Source organism: Anas acuta, chromosome W, assembly GCF_963932015.1.
Source record: "Anas acuta chromosome W, bAnaAcu1.1, whole genome shotgun sequence".
Classification (NCBI taxonomy): domain Eukaryota; kingdom Metazoa; phylum Chordata; class Aves; order Anseriformes; family Anatidae; genus Anas; species Anas acuta.
This window is the reverse complement of record NC_089016.1, coordinates 19851898-19868542: the sequence shown is the minus strand read 5'-3', so window position 1 is coordinate 19868542 and position 16645 is coordinate 19851898. Positions and strand designations below refer to the sequence as shown.

General features: G+C 50.4%; 1 protein-coding gene across 13 annotated transcripts in view; it reads right to left on the bottom strand.

Annotated features, from left to right (window-relative positions):
* Positions 1-16645, bottom strand: part of CTIF (cap binding complex dependent translation initiation factor) — a 168910-nt gene that overhangs the window by 5312 nt on the left and 146953 nt on the right. For 11 of the 13 annotated variants that reach the window (XR_011090717.1, XR_011090719.1, XR_011090721.1 and 8 more), the window contains 2 exons: positions 14734-14889; positions 101-4154 (listed from right to left, as the gene is read on the bottom strand). Coding sequence is in view for 2 of the 13 variants with exons in the window: in XM_068665217.1 (XP_068521318.1) it covers positions 14734-14889 (156 nt within the window). In the remaining 11 variants the exon portion in view is untranslated. The remainder of the gene's footprint in view (positions 1-100; positions 4155-14733; positions 14890-16645) is intronic. The other 2 variants (XM_068665217.1, XM_068665218.1) reach the window with 1 other exon arrangement.

Below are 16645 nucleotides of genomic sequence, written 5' to 3'. Positions count from 1 at the left end.
TCTTTTAGATTAACAACTTTCAGGATAAATTTCCATTAGTTTAACAAGGCTTTTTTTATCCCCCCGGCAGGTAATGAGAAAATACACTCATTCCACGTACATGGCCAGGAAACACAGCCCTCGAATGACTGTACCCAGGCAGCAGAGCAGCCCTTTGGGAGGGAAGGGCTGTGCTGGTCTCTTGCCCAAGGGCTGCCCGCTCACGGCCGAGCCTCCCCGTCCCGCTGGGACGGTCTCCCAACAGCCACGAAATTACCCGATGGCAGAGTGCGAACGTCCGGTGCATTGTGAATATGGCTCCTTCCAGGCTGATTATATATGGTTGCAAGCACAATGGTTCCAGTGAAACTGTTGTGTCTCAGGTGTAAACTTTTCTTCTGGAGCAATGCTGCTTGCTGAGAGCATGGGATTTTCCCTGGTCCCTTCTCACCATCTCATCCCCCCTGTCTGAGGCCTCAAAGCAGTGAAGGGGGATCTCCGTCCACATTTTGGCATTTTATTGGCTATGTTTTCAGCCACTTCCTCACTTTGGGAACCAACTCCAGGCCCTGTTCTGCTCTCTGTGATCTTTGCATTACAAAGACAAGCTGGTAGGCACAAGCAGCTTTCAAGAGAAAGCCCAAATGGTGCCATAAGGTCAGACATTGATAGTGTGTGATGAGGGAAGATGCCTGTGCAACTCCCAGTCTACCAGTTCCTTGCTGTGTGTTGATATCTTCCTGGGGGCTGCTACCTCACTCTTCACTCTTGTTTCAAACCTGGTGCATGTGGTCAGGGGGCAGCGTCCACCTGGCAATGGCAAAGCACAGGAGCTCAGCCTGTCCGACTCCACAAAACCAGGGGCCGTGAGCAAAACTGGATCAAAACCACTTATATTTTTGCTAGCACATGCTTCTTTGTTGTCATCTTCGCTTTCTGACTTTGTCATGTGCACAAAGATGCCGTTTCAGGCTTTCTGCTCAAACCACAGGAGATAAAGCACAGTTGCTTTCCAAGCAGATAAAAGCCGAGATTCTCAGCCAGCTGACACAGGGAGCTGGGGTATTGTGAACAACATGTCATCGCAAAGTGCATGATAAAATCACAGGTGCTGGCAGCACTGGGAGTTACAGCCACTGCCACTCCACTGGGCTTAGAAATCGGTGTCAGTGTAGCCATGTGCCACTGGTCCTGAGCTGCTCCCTGGATGCATGCACTACACGTGGAGAAAATGGAGAAAAATTGGGAAAACTGACTTCACTAGTGTCCGAAATTCATCAGGGAAAGCCATACTTGGGAAAAGCTGCTGGACTAATTACAGCTGTCCATGTACAACACCGCTCAGTGTAACTGGTTTTGCTCTGAAGTCACACTTCTTAGCTAACACCACAGCTTTGCTGCTCAGTCTTAATCATCTCTCCTTCCCACTCATTTTTTCCTCTTTCCCTTCCTTTCCAAATAAATGCCAATTTGTTTACAGGCCCACAACTGCTGGAAAAAAAAAAAAGAAAAAAGAGGTAACTTGAGGAATTATCATTGGTCTCAAAGTTTTGTCTTCACTGTCTTCTGCTTCTGCAGACAGCAGTTTGTTTGCTTTGAAGCTGATGTTTACGGCATCTGCCTGAGCATGTGGTCCTGTCGGTTTTATCTCGTGTTAGCCAAAGGTCCAGCTAGGGCGTTGAATACATGCAGCAGTTTCCACAAGTTTATCTTCCTGCTGAGTTGTTTGGAAAAAGTTAGTTAAGCCCAATCCCCATGCTCTGAGATAAGTTCTCACAAATAGTTCACAGATTCTTCGCAAAAAAAAAAAAAAAAAACAACATGAGATTACTTTAAACCCAACAAAAAATATATATGTTTAAATCAGGGACAAATATAAACAGGTGGTAGCCCGGAAACAAGCTCCTGGGGTATTTAACGGAGACTGGTTTGTGAGCATGGAATGGAGCAGGGGTGCAAGTTAACATACATGCATCTCTCCTATGTTTGGTATTTGTTATTGAAGTACACAGCATGAAAATTAAAGCAAGAAATGTGGAGTTAAAGCAAGAAACTGATGCTCCCCTCCCATGGCTTTATGCAAACATACTCAGTCTACAAACTGGGGGAAGATTTTCTAAAGGCTGAGGCAATTAGGAAGGTCCCATGGTGGCCTGATTCCCGTCCTTCCTCTGCTGCATTCTCCTCATGTGACCCTGGTCTACCCTGGTGAGATGTAGCCAGGGAAAGCTGCAGCTTCACTTGGGTTTTCCTTGCACCGGCTTCCCAGCCATGGAGCTGGGACACTCTTGCCTGCTTCAAAAAGTGGTTATGTGGGCAAATATGTCAAAGACTGTTCGATGCGCAGCAATTTGGCTAAAGGGTATATTTGCCTTATCTACCTATGGCCATAAGGAGACTGCAGTCAGATGTCACTCTCCATCCTACTGGGATGACCCTGGGACAGCCGGGGGGCTGAGCGCCAGCCAGGTCACACCATCAGGGCTGTGCCCAGACAGGCACTCTGCAGCTACCGGGGACACTGTAGCCCTGCAGTCGTGGCTTTTGCATGATCAAAACCCGACCCTCGTAATCAGATTTAGATTTACTTAAAATATCTTAATGTAAACAGGCTATACCTATTAACTTAGCGCTCCCACATCAGAATTGTTATTTATTTAAGTATTTATAGCTGCTCCTCCCTGCTGCGGAGATGTGCCTGCACCCCACCAGGTTGCTCTCCAGCAGGTTCCCACATCTTTCACCCCAGCTGCCCAGTGCGGGCGAGGGAGCTGGGGAAGGAGCACGAAGCAGAGGCAGCGCAGGTGAGTGAGCCTCACACACTGCTCATCTCAGCCTGTAATCATCCCCCTGAGGCTCAGGCTGGCTGCGAGAAAACTTCCTTTTGCTCTCCAGCCAGTTCCCCATATCGGGTGAGCGAAAGAAGCAGTTCCTGCTGGAAAGCAGACAAAAAGTCTGCTCAATTTCCTAAGAGCTGAGGCTGCATGCCAGAATCTGCCCAGACGGTCATATAATACCCAGTCTCAGTAGTGAAAGGCTTCTCACTTTTGTTGCTGGTGCTGGACTAACAGCTTTGCAGACTGGCAGGAGGCAGCAGGCGCTCACGCCTACATCTTTGCAGAGGGAGGGCTCCCGCTCCCGAATTTCTGCGTCCCGCTGGGCGATGGGTGCTAAATGTTTTTGCGAACAAGCAAAAATAAACCTGAGGGGCTGTTCCTGGGAGTGCTGTGTGTAGTGGGGGGACAGGGATTACATGGGGTGCAGGGCATTCTTCCCCCAATTCCTTCCTCCCCTGCACTCCCAAGGGAAACAAGTGCTGCTGGCAACAGTCTTTGCAAAGGGAAGGCCCATGGAATGGGTACACAACAGTGCTTGAGGGGGCAAAGAGGCCCTAAACCTGCAGCTGGGCTTCGCCACAGAGAACTGGCTGGCTCCCTCCAAACGGCAATGGACTCGCACGCAGTTGGTGCAGACCACCAGGAGCAAGCCACGCTCCCCCATTACACATACCTGCAATTATTTGGGTTCATTACCTACTTTCTCCAGAGACAGACGGGGCTGCAGAGAGGCTGAAGTACTTATGTGTCATTTTCCGGGGTGCGCATGCCACAAGCAAGATGGAGAACCTGCATTGCAGTCCCCCACTTATCACCAAACCACGCAGGCTGGATCGTGCTCTGCAGCATTCCCCACCGGGAAAGGCAGTGGGAGCAGCCAAATGCGTGCATTACCCTTCACAACTGCAGCGGCATTCTTCCTGTAAGGCACAGCACTAATTACTGGATACGATAGTGCTTGCAAAATGGCATAAGTGATGCTTGCCGCAAACTGCCTCTTAGCATGCAGTGTTTTGTGATGCCTCAGTGATGACTCTGGTGTGAAAGCACTAAACTTTCCCACCTCCCAAAATATTCACCCAGAGCCACAGGATGGTTGGGACTTCTTGGAGAGTGGTGAGACAGCAGAGGAGCCATCTCCTGGGGAGCAGCAACAGTAGTGGGACCAGCACGGTGCAAACGCGTGCTTTGCTCATAGCAGCTGCTGGGGGGCTCACGGCACTGGTGGGAAACAGGGCAAGGGCTGGCAGCCTTCTCCTGGAAGCCCCACATCCTGCTAGATGGATCCTCCGGCAGCAAAAGCCTCCTGCAAAGGACGGGCTGCACTTCCCAGGCTCTCTGCAGAAAGACATCAATAACAATTTGCTGCTTTTCCAGAGGCCCCTTATCAACCTACTGTTGCAAGTCTTTAAGGAAGATGTCTGCAATAAGATCCATGTGCTTCCTCTGCTGCTTTGCATAGGGATAGTCACGCAGCTCTTGGAGCTAAAGGAGATTGTTACAGCTCCAGTTTTCTTATTGTCACTAGGCACCTAGGCACGGGGTGGTGAAAACAACCAAGACTGGGGAAAATGCAAAGTACAAATGAGAGTGTGGGGGACGAGTAATTACAGAATACTCTATCAGCAAGGCCAGTTTCAGGATTTCTACAATCTGCTCCCATCAGAAGTATCAGTTCTCCAATCCTGGGCATCAGAGTGTCAGCTGGGCTGACCTTGCACCTGACCTTTGTTATATATGGAGTGGTAATTCATGTTGAGAAAATGGTTGATATTAATAAAGAAGGGGGAGATTTGGGAATGTGGCCATGGGGGTTGGAAAGCCCCATGATTGAGATAACATTGGACTCTTAACGACGAGGCCATCAGGAATATAAAAGAGTTTAGAGGGAACAAAGAAGGGTGATTCAGGAGACTCCATGCAGTCTCCAGTTTCTTGTTCTCCAGCTGGTCTCTTGTTCTCCAGCCATTAAGGCATGGATGTTTCTGGGTGTTTGCTGTTGTTACATTCAAAGTTGTTTGACCAATGAAAAGTTGTTTTGAAAAGAACTGCTGTGGAGAGAAGGGTATAAGAAGGGAGCCTGCCCTCAAGAAAGAAGAAGAAGAAAAAAAGGGACGGTAACACGATGTGATGAAGTTATGATCAATAAAGAAGCAAGAAAAAGGAGTGAAGAGAAACAGGCTGGGAGAATGGAGACCAGGACGGGAACAGGCACTTTGATCGCCTCATGAAGATAGGTTCGGCCAAACTCAGCAAACTGCTCAGAGAAGCTCGTACAGAAAGTCACTGGAAACAGGCACACTGGAGCTGGAGAGAAGCTCGAGCTGAGAGAAGCGAACCCATGCACACAACTGCCTCTCGCTGGTAAGCAGTTGCGCATTATGGGGAATCATACGTCCTTAGGAACAAAGACTGTCCTGGTAACCTTACAGCTTATTCTCCTTATTAACAATCGGACAGGTTATGAGCCTGAAATATGGGACCAAACTGAGGTCAAGGTGTGGGACTCTGCAACTAAAAATGACAAGGTTGCAGTGGGATTGCTCAGCACCTGGCGAGCAATCTCTGAGGCCTTAAAGAGCCATGTGGGACCACAGTCATAAGCATGTGGCTTGCCAGATAGTGAGGGAGCTGCGGGCTCCTTTACTGACCCGACTGCTACGCCATGGGCCACCCCACCGCTACTGCCATCGAAGGCCTTTGCTGTTACGCCCCCTGTTGACCTGAACATGCCTTTTGACCCAGGCCTATTGGCCTTGAAAAAGAGATGGTTATGCCTTTCTTCGATCTGGGAAGAACGGGATACATAAGGCCTAAAGACTGAGTTGCTTGACAACTTAAAGCAAGACATATTGTTCAAAAGGAATGGAAAATGGAGACTTGTTTGTAATCAGGAAAAGGAATGGAAAAATGGAGACCGTTAAGTCATGGAACTTAAAGGATTGTTTGTTACCTTTCCTGATTGTACGTATGTATAGGCATACTTGGGTTTAGTATGTAAAGCAATGTTCTGTATATTTAGAATGTTTGATGTTCGTGTGTGCGTGTTGGTGGAGTGTAGACTCCCCGCACACCCAACGCTGTTTACTTGCCTTTTATACCTTTTAGAAATATTTGTTTTATAAATATTACAACATTCAGATTGAGTTGAGACCTCATTTATAACACCTTGCACCCACCAACAAACTGTGCCAGCGCCACTCTATGGGGCACTGAGTGCCATGCAGGGCATAACCTGAGCTAGGCAAGTCAGGTGAGTCCAGATTCTAGTGAAAAAACAAGTGAGCCCTTGGAAAGAGAAGACATTTTGAAGGCCACAGTCACAAGCAGCATCTTCTCTGCTGAGCCTTTTGATGCTGAGGGTGCCCAAAGGTTAAATGTGTTTGGGGAACCTTTCCCTTATGGAGCTGATGGGGGGGGATGCAGAAGGCACACTGCCTTCTTGCCCAGCCCCACTGCACTCTGAATCAGCAGCAGAGGGTGAGGCTGAACATAACTTGAGAAAACAAGAACAGCCACCCTAAAAGCTCAGCCTGTGGCCTCCAGGCTTGTTTTGGTGAGGTCTGCATGAAGACGGGTGGCAGATCCTGGCACGCCAGGCTGTGTCCACTCTGCTGTAGCTCAACCTTACCATGTCCACACCATCCCTGGGGAGGGTTAACGGGATAACCCCAGCTCATGAGACCCGTCTCACCCAACTCGTTGCATCTAGCATTGAGTTGTCTGCTTGAAATGGTCCTTCTCTCCGCATGGCCTTCTGCTCATGCAGTAAAGTTTTCAAGCCCCCTGAAGATGCACAAGGTACCACCAGCCCTTACATCTCATCTAGAGGTCCCTCTTCCCAGCTCCCTGATAGGGGTGGCCTGGTCTCAGCCCCTTAGAAAAGATGCCGATGGCAATTCACACTTGCTCTGTTAGGAAGAGGCCACCAGCATGGGGCACTGCTGGCCCCACAAGGAGCTACAGGCTGGAGCTACTCATGCTGGCATGGCTGCTGTGTCCATGGGAGGCCTTTCCCTAATGTATTTGGGACAACTTGAAGGAATTGGCTTGGTGGCATCTACTTGTTTTACAGTGACGTGCTGCATTTAGTTGAGGAGGAGACTTGTGTTCTCCTATTACCCAACCAGAACTCCCTGGGAGGATGGTAAGAAGAGATTAGTTTGTTTATTGTATCAAGTAAACCAAAATGTTGATTATCCTCCTTGTCAGCCTCCTAAGGAACTCAAAAAAGAGGTACTTAACAGCAAATTGAATTAAGGCCAGAGGAACAAAACCCTGTACCCAGCCGTGAGAAACTCCTACTCCTTTCCACTTCAGACAAGGGAAACAATTAAACACGACTCTTGCTCGCTCCCTGGATCTGGAACAGCAGAAGGGATTCCTATGAAGATGGAAACCATTAAAAGGCAGTTACTGGAGACAATGACAAAGAAAATAGGGTCACTCACCAAGCCAGCCAGGGCAGTCCCATGGCTCACACTAGGCTGGAGGTGGGGGCCATCACCCTCACCTGCGGGACCACTGGGGCTGTCTGAGGGGGACCCCAAGGTGCGCACAGATAGAGCCACCCCGTCTGCACACACAGGACACCGAGCCACCCAGACGGCCAGCTTCATCCTGCCTGTCTGAAGACATAATAACCCTGGGAGCAGAGGATGTGATCTCATCCCAAGGGTCCGGGGAAACACAAAACATGGAAAGAAAAAGTGGCGAGACCATCACGCTTGATTGCAAAGGGCTCCACCCTTGCCCACCGGATGCTCTCCGCTTTCCTGGCTCTTCTGAGGGCGCATGGCAGCAGATGCAAATAGTTGTGTTTACATCCAGCGGAAAGGGCTTCGGGAGCTAACAATGCTGGGTATGGAGGGCCACGCAAGGAGGAGGGACCATCCGGTGAGATGGTATCTAGCTTTGTTTCTTCTCCAACATAACTGCTTCCTCTGCCTTCTCCATCGGTCCCCAAGAAATGAAGATGCTTCCCCACCTCTCCTGCGGGGTGAGGGGACACTGGTGGCCCTGGCTGTCCTTGGTGGCCTCAGCTCTGCCCTAAATGCAGCTCTGCCTGCAAAGCTGCTCCAAACCCATGCAAGTCAGAGTAACTGTGATGGAAACCTACATGGAAGAGAGAAAAGCCCAGGGTCAGCAGTTGTGTGTATGGGAGTGCATTCTCCTTGGAAATTGTATCTCTGGCATGAGAGCCCTCCCCTATTTAAAATATGCCACTGCAGTTTTCATGCTCACCGTCTAGGGCCAAACAAAGTCCTGTAGCTTTCTAAGAAAACATGTTCCCATGCTCAAAACAGTAAGCTGAGCAGTGAGGCTCCATGGCATCGCAAAGACCTTGTCAGTTTGGTGTCCCCATCCCTTCTCATCATCTGCTCTCGAGGTGAGATGTCTCGCAAGTGCCCACCTCAAACGTTCTGGTTTGTCCCTGTCCAAAGTGGGGAAGCACAAACTGGAAGAAATCGATTTTCATCATGCCTAAAAGGCATTTGTCCCCATGGTCCGAGGGGACACCAAGGAGGACACTGCGTGGGGACAAGGTCAGGCAAGGTGTCTCTTCTTGAGGCTCATCTCAACGACCAGCACAGCTTTTTAGGTGTAACAACTTAACACTGATTTCCTCCTTTCTCCCCACCCCCAGTTCCTCTTCCATCAGGATTTATATTTTCATTATTTTCTCTGGTCAGGCCTGGCCACGTGGAGCTACCTGGGCAGCAGGGTGGCACAGGGTCAGGATCTGGCCTTCTTGGTGCCTTCACTTATAAGATAAAGAGGCAAATCCTGTCTTGCTCTCTGACTGGGAGCGTAATCTTAAAATCCTGTCAAAGACCCTCTTTCAACTCAAAAGCTTGATGCTTTTTAAAAAGTGAGAGCGATTAAAATAAAAAAAAAAAACTCCACGTTAAAAGATACAATTTTCTTTCCCAAACAGCACCACCCTCCAGCTCGTCTGGCTGCAGTCAGGAAGGTTTTCCCTCTCTCTTCCTCTGAAGGAGACAGTGAAAAGGCAGATCCCTCTTGAAGTTCAGACATTAATTACTGTGTTAGAATATTTTTCTAAATTACACAGTATGGCCCCAGGAGATAACAGGCACTAAGAGAAGGGAGGGGAGTGGATACCAGTCTGCATGCTGCACCACAGACTCAGACGTGGGGGAAAGGCAATCAGACAGGGAGTATTTATCCTTCCTGCATGACCACCCCAAGGCTTTAAGTTAGCAGCGCGTACCAAGGCAGGGAAGTGATGGGACCGTGCCAGGATTTTAAACAATGCTGAAATGGGACCATCTATGCCAACCAGACTGGAGGCAGGAGACACTCCTGCAGAGGAGCAACTGTCCTGCCCGCCACCAGCCTGCCAGCTCTACTCCCCACTGCCTCTGTGGGCTGATTCACCGCGCCCGGACGCTGCCTCCAGCCCTTGGGGCTGGGAATAAGAACTGCCAGCAGCTACCACGAGGCAGCTGGGTGCCCACAGACCCCCGATCGGCGGGGATGCTTGTGGTGACACAAGCCAGGGTGCCTTCCCAGCCCCGTCAGCAATAAGTGCTCCGAGACGGGGGGACCTCTGTGGGCTGGTCCTGCAGCTGCAGCGTCCTGCACAAGCAATTAGTTCTGTGATTTAATTAGTCTGTGATTGAGCTGCTTCCTGGGATCTGCTCTGAACCTGCCCCGACAGCCCCATCTGATGCACCCAAGGGTGCCAAGAGCGGGATGGTGCCAGAGCAGGGCTGCTCCCTGTCACCCCTGTCAAGTCCGTGACTGGGAAGATGCAATGGGAGAAAGACAGATCTTCACATATGGGGAATTATGGGCCCACTGGCCCCACCTCAGGCCCTGGAAAAACTATGGAGCAAGTCATCTTCAAACGTATTTCTGGGCATGTGAGGGAGAAGAAGGAGACTGGCATGGATGTGACTCATCAGCTTGCTCACCTTCTGGATTTATGGATAGAGGAAGAGCACGGATGTCTTTTGCCTTGATTTTAGCAAGGGTTTTGATTCTGCCTCCCACAAATTCCCATATCCGAGCTAGGACATCAGGGGTGGACAGCCAGGTAAGTTAAAAACTGGCTGGACGGTTGGGCTCGGAGTGTTGTAGTTACTGGCTTACAACCCAACTCCACCTGGAGGCCAGTAACGAAGAGTGCCATGGGGTTTATAACAGGACCTGCCCCATTTAGCATCCTTATCAATGACTGAGGAGGTGAGCAGCACACTTCTGCCAAGTCTTCAGATGACACCGCGTCAAGAGGACCACTCAGTGTGCTCAAGGCCCTGCCATCCCGAGGGACCTCAGTGGGCCAGAGCAAGGAGTCAACAAGGAAAAATACCAACTCCTGTGCAGGAAACAAGCATGGGGCAGGGGGAAAGGTTGGGATTGGGTTAGTATGGGGGTAGGAGGGAGGCAGAGCCCACAGGCCCTTGTGAGACCCCAGTCAGCAAGGTGCCTTGAGGACCCCCAGCAACATCACTGCCTGGCACCTCTTGAGGTCCTGCAAGCCAGTTTTTCTACCTTCTTGCTCTACTGCCATAGGCAACTGCTCAAGTTATCTGGATGTAAAGCCAGGTCTGTCTGCTGGATGGTGTCATAAAAATAAGCAAATACATCCAAAGCAGCACTTGACACCAAACACTTTGTCTGGAAGCTGCTCCTGCTGGCAGAGGGCTGGCAGGAAGGTGACAACTCTCAGGCCCAGAGGCACCTCCTGGGTTGGCATCCAAACAACATGCCATTGAGGATGGGATGGAGACGCGAGAGAAGCCAAACCTTCTGACACCAGTTGTCCGTCCTGGCTTCTGCAGAGCACAGCTGTGGCTCGGAGCTGGCTACCACCCATCCTTCCCAGAACACCTCAGCCATCACCACGAGCTGTGCCAGGCCCCCAGGACCCAGGCTTTATGCTCCCCTTTGGGGACTAAGCAGGGAGGGCAGTGAGCTGGGCTACCTACACCAACCCCACCAAGCACACACGGTTGTGGGCAGCAGGGTGAAGGACAGCCCAGGAGAGAGCTAGGGAAGGCAGAAGTGGTCAGATCCAGTTAACAACAGATGCCAAATGACATTATTTATTATCTCAAGTCCTGCAGTAGCCACAGGACACTTGTCACACCAGGCACAAAACTCTGGAGCACTCCTGCCCTTACTGATGGTTCAACCAGCATTTGCTGGTCCCCAGTCTTAACCCATTTTCTACATTTTTCTGACTCTGCTGAAGGCTGCAGAAAAGAATAAATGTGGCAGGGTCAAGAAACAAAGTCCCTTTGTTGCTCTCCTGGTTGGAGTTGGTTTTGGAGATGTAAGGAGGAGATGCAAGGTGAAGTTGGTTTTGGACATGCAAGCTGAAGTGTTGCTGGAACGGGGGGGGTCACTGTATTTGGGCATGGGGCAGAGGCTTTGGAGCAGCAAGGATGTCAGCACCTTCACTCCCTGTCATCCTGGAGGGGCAGGAGGAAGTTTACAGGTACAAGTTTGGAGTGTTTTTGTCAATTAAACTGAGGCCAGAGTGGGGAGACCACAGTGGGACATCCCTCTTGGTGAGGCCACCAAGTGTGGGAGTCAGGACAATTTCCTAAAAATGCTAAAAGCGTTTTGATTGAGGTAGACAATGGACTCAAGGCAGAATGTGGTCCTGGAGGATGTCACCACTGGTTCTGCGTTAGGAGAGCCTGGACAGCACAGCCTGGCCTGGGGGAAAGCCCTTCCCCAGGAACAACACCCTCCTTCAGCTCTTCAGCTCACTCCTGGTTCCCCCAGGCACAGAGGGATGGATAGGAGGAAAGCTCTTTCTCTTATTTATGTTTAACCTCAACGCCTTATTATTCTTTGCACAAACTCCCCAGATTTGATGGCTGCAATAGTCCTCTGGTTCTCACCCGAAAAAGGGCTCTCCTTTCCGTACTCCCCAGCCGCCTGCCATGCCAGACTTTGGCCTGGGCTCAGGCGACCAATTCTCCTTCTCCAGCTTTAAACCCCATAACGTCAATCCAAAGCACCACACAAGCTCACTGGGTTCTGTCAAACCATTTTTAACGATGGCTGCACCCGCTTCTTACTTTTCTTGGAAAACCATCTTTGCCTAAAATCCCAATTTTGCCCCTGCTGTGAATACAACTTCCTGTCTGCCTGCACACCTCTTACCCCCAAACCTCCCAATGGTGAACTGGTGGTTCCTGGGGGTTCAGCTCACAGGATGCCCTGTCCCCACCTCAGACACAGTGCTGGTGGCCATCCCTCCCTGCTCCACCCTGCTTGGTCTCCTCTTCCCTGCCATGCTGGCACCACATCCCCACTCAGGGGCACTGTCACTTGGCTCCCAAAACATTGCCCAGGCATGGCAGCAGCTCTGACCCAAATTTCCTGGGCTCTGATTAAATGTCTGCTCCCATGCCTGCTGCCACAGCTGCCCGGCTCCCCAGGGACGCGGTGCTCTCAGCCCGCGCGGCACCCTGCTCCCATCGGCTAGCAGACCTGAACGTTTATCACTCATATGTTTAACCTGAGATGAACTTCAGCTTGGATTTGCTCATCCTATCTGCTGAGCCATGCAAGCAGCCCCTGCGCACCACCGTCCGGCTGCATGATGCGTACCACTGGCGCGCTGCCCTGCACCCAGGCACAGCCCCACCGCCTGTCCCCACTTTGCTTCACCTTTTCCAAGGCTGGCTCTGTCCCCGAGCCCAAGCGAGAGGGACAGAGCTGATGGGCAGCAAAAAGCAGGGCACAACCATCTCACACAGCAGGTTCCCTCGCTGCCAGAAAAAACAAGTCCTGCTCCTCCTCCCTGGGCCACCGATGTCCTCACTGTCATCTTTGCTTCCTCCCCAGCTCCACAATTAAGACAGTGTTAATAAGCTTTTACTGGGGGGGGGGGGAGGGAGGGGGGAAGGAAAGGAGCTGGTGAGAGGAAGCTTTGCAGGGGGAAGGGAAGAGGCATTCCTGCCACAGTCATCAGGCAACTTTCCTCTTCCTCTTGCTAACTCCCTTGCTGACCTTTGGCTCAATCTGCCAAAGCTATAAAGGAAAAGGGGAAAAAAAAAAGAGACAGAGAAACTAAAAAGCAAGAAGAGCTGAAAGGACAGGCAGAAGCAGAGATGTTATCTCGCCTCTGATAATGATTTATCGCCAAAGGATTGGTGCATGGAGGCAGGGAGAGCTAAGTGCAGCTGCAGCAGCACAGAGGGAGCCACCAAGGAGGAAGGAATTAGGGGCAAAAACCCAGAGTACAGGAGACAGCACACAGGAGAGCAAAAACCCAGAGTAAAGTGCCTGTCCCTGCTGGAGGCCCTCACTGTGAGTCGGGGACTGGCCGAGTGGGGTTGTGCTGGCAGCCACCTCAGAGCCTCTGGGTCCTGTTCTGGGCTGGCCCCATGCAACAGGATTAGCTGAAACAGCAAAAAACAACAGCAGCGTCACGAAAAGCCAGCCCTAAGTCATCAAACGGGAATGGTGTGAGTCAGGGTCCCAGCTCTGCGGAGTGAGCAGGCACGGATCAGCTGTTTCAGGGCAGGAGAGCTGGAAGGCTCTGGCTCACCCACATCAGCCGTGCTACAGGGTCTTCATCTCCAATGAACAAAACCACTCGGACAGAGCTGTCCTCTTACGGAATAGATGCATTTTTAAGAAGCAAGTTTATGCGATGTCTTGGTATAATCAGTAAAAGCTTTTTATGGAGCCATTCTGTAGAAAAAAAAATCCAATATGGGAAATTTGCATCCTTCAACATGTCATTAGATCACTGCCGTGTCCCCACATAGCGGCAAGACAACAAGAACGACCGTGACAGAATGGCGAGGGCAGACGGGAGTGGGTTGGGAAAAATCCTGGCAGAATCAGGGCTGGATTGTGTCATGGCTGTGATGGGAAGTGGGGGGGAATGTGGGCTCTTCTAGACACCAGGATCTTCCCGATGAGGTGACACATACTGCTGTGGGCAGAGATTTTGGGGAAGTTCCACTATTCTTAGCACCCCTCTCCCACTTCCTCCGCTAGATGCATGTGCCTCATCACAATGCCCGGACACTTTTTCACTGTTGCAGTCACTGTCTGTGAACTCGGCCCACAGCATTACTGCGAAGGCAAAATGTTTATAGTGTGTTTACATTCAGAGAAAACATTCCATGCGTGTAAAAAGTCATTACTGGCATTTTTTTCCCCTCTCCCTCTCCTTTCCTTGCCCAAGTTCTAGCGGAGAACTTATTTTGCAGTGAGTTATTTATGGCCTGACAGAAGTGCTACTGACAATTTGAGACTCACAGCTCCAACCCTGGGTGATGAGACAGACTTCTTCCTAAGAAAGTCCTCTACAGGCAGCAGCAGGAGACAAAACCATATTTAAAACAGCATGGAGGAAAGTCCTCTCCTGCTCTTTTGAATGTTAACGCTTGAGTTTCCTTTCCCATTTGTCCCCAGTGAGGTTTCTGCCCCCAACCTGAACTATGCTCACCTCATCCAGCTCTGAAATGTCCCCAACCCTGATGGCAGGGCTGGGTTTCCACTGCATTAGGTGGTCCCCTATGTCATTACTCCCTCTCTCTTTCCTCCCCTCAGTCTGTCTCATCTATTCAGTTGGCTTCACCTGCTTTTAAGAAGCTTTCTTAGCTCCTTTGGTGGGGATTTTTGCAGTGGTGGGATTTGCAAACCTAAACATTGGGTTTGCAGTCCCAATTGTCGGGCTTTGCAAACCCTTTGACAAAGGGATCCTGCTTGGAGCACATGCTTTTCATTACCAGAATCACACCAGGCAGGAAGAGCCAAGTGTCCCTGCAGGCATTGGTACTCTTAGGGCAAGAAGTGTTCGTGGGGTAAAGCAAACATCTGGGAATCACACAGCACATATCTATGAATCACGGGCACTGCAGCCCAACGGCTTGTCCTGAAGGCAGAGAAAGAAAACCTCTGAAGTCATTACCTCCCTGAGGCAGGTATAAATTGGGCAGACGAGGACTCGAAAGGGCTCTCCAGTGCTGCTCCTCATGGTGCCAAAGACCTCACAGAGGAAGGTGATGAACCCCAGCCAGCGCTCCACGTCCCGCTGCTGCAGCTCCTCCCGCATGCTGAAATCCTTCTGCAAGAGGGACAGAGACAAAGGGCTGCATCAGCAAAACCACACCGCCAGGGGAGAGGCAACGGCTGTCTAGATGAAGAATTAAGAGGAAATTGAAACTCAGGGTGGGGGGGGGGAAGACAGACAGAATGACTCTTTAGTAACAGCAGGGAGATTACTCAACACCAGTGGAGTGGCTGGAATTTAACTACGGCAAAGCCACCAGAAGCAGGTACTGTAGAAAAAACGCCAGCCTCTGTAATGACTGCCACGGCTTCCCCCTGCCCAGCCCTTCCCCTTGAATGGACTTGGGGACTCTTTTCCATATGCACAACCAAAATTGAATGAAAGTGACCGCAAGTGGCTCAAATGCAGTGCCTGGGGGATGCAATGGATGCTGGTGGCTGGGCTGGGCTTGGTGATCCAGCATCTCCAGCAAAGGTAGCTCTGAGCTGGTGTTGGGCCGGGGGCTTTCCAGCGCTCTGCCTGCTCCCTGGGGTCTCACAGACATACAGCAGAGCCTGGCTGCCTGCCCACCCAGAAGATTAGGGGAGCACAGAGTTGATATTAAAAAGTCACTCTGCTCCTGAGCTGATGGTTGCCATGACCAAGGATTATGAGGATGATGTGATTTATGGAGCAACACCGGGAGTGAACGAGAAGGGAGGCAGATGCCTCCCCCACCAGTCCTCCAGCCAGGGAGGAAAAAAGGGTTTGCCAAAAGGCAGGACATGAAAAGGGGTATGTGTGTGTTGGGAGCGTGTGGCAACGAGCAAGGAGGAACAGAGAAAAGCAAATAAAAAACTTTCCAGAGGGCACCACCACCACGTGGGATGGCACTAGAGTGTGCTCACCACTCGGAGCCGAGAGGTCTTCCCTAGGCTCTGAGTGATGCTGCAGAGCCTCTTGCAAGATGTCCCACATGAGTTCACTTGTCTGTCTCCATAGTGACCTTTCCTTGTTATTAAAAATTAGTAGGCACTAAGTAGGGGAAAATCAGAGAACAGGACAAGTTCGTTCTCAACAGCCTGTGTTCCCAGCACAGCTTGCACAATGTTTTAAATCCAGCAACTAAATAAATTATCCTGTATCTTTTTCATCTCACTTTATTCCTACTGCCCGAGACAAAGACTTTGCTGCTCCCCGTGCTCCAACCTGCAGCTGCACTCTGTAGAGCCAAAGATAGAAAAGCCACCACACCAAAGATCACTCTCATGCCCTGGACAACACATGGGAGTCGTTTCTTTTGAAGCAAAGGTAAGTAAAGCAGCTACTAACGAATGCCAGGCAAAAACACGATTATTTTCATGACAGCACTGTATGCATAGAAGATCCAAGAAAGGAACTATTTATATGTTTCACTACAAAAGGGAAAAAAAAAATTGCATATGCAGGAAAAAGACTTGTAAAATACCCAAGCCACTTATTAACCAAGCAGTGATTACTAATTCCTCTCTACACACATTTCTATAAGGCAATTGCCCAACTGTGTCTGTGACTGAAATCAACCTGCAGCCAAACACTGTTTGGTCTCTTCAGGCTCTCTGGGGTAGTCTGCAAAGCTCTTCCTTTCGTTACTCAGCTGGTCACAGGCTGGCGGTGGAGGAGAGATATTTGCCAGCTCAGGTTGTCACCCCAGGGTTATTGAATTGCTCATTCTGGAGTCTTTGCTTGACCTTTACTGGCAAAGAAAACCAAACCAAAACCAAAGAGAAATGTCCTCCTGACTACTGAGCAATTAAAAAAGCCAACGAGAGCATCCCGTGCCCCTTGGCTG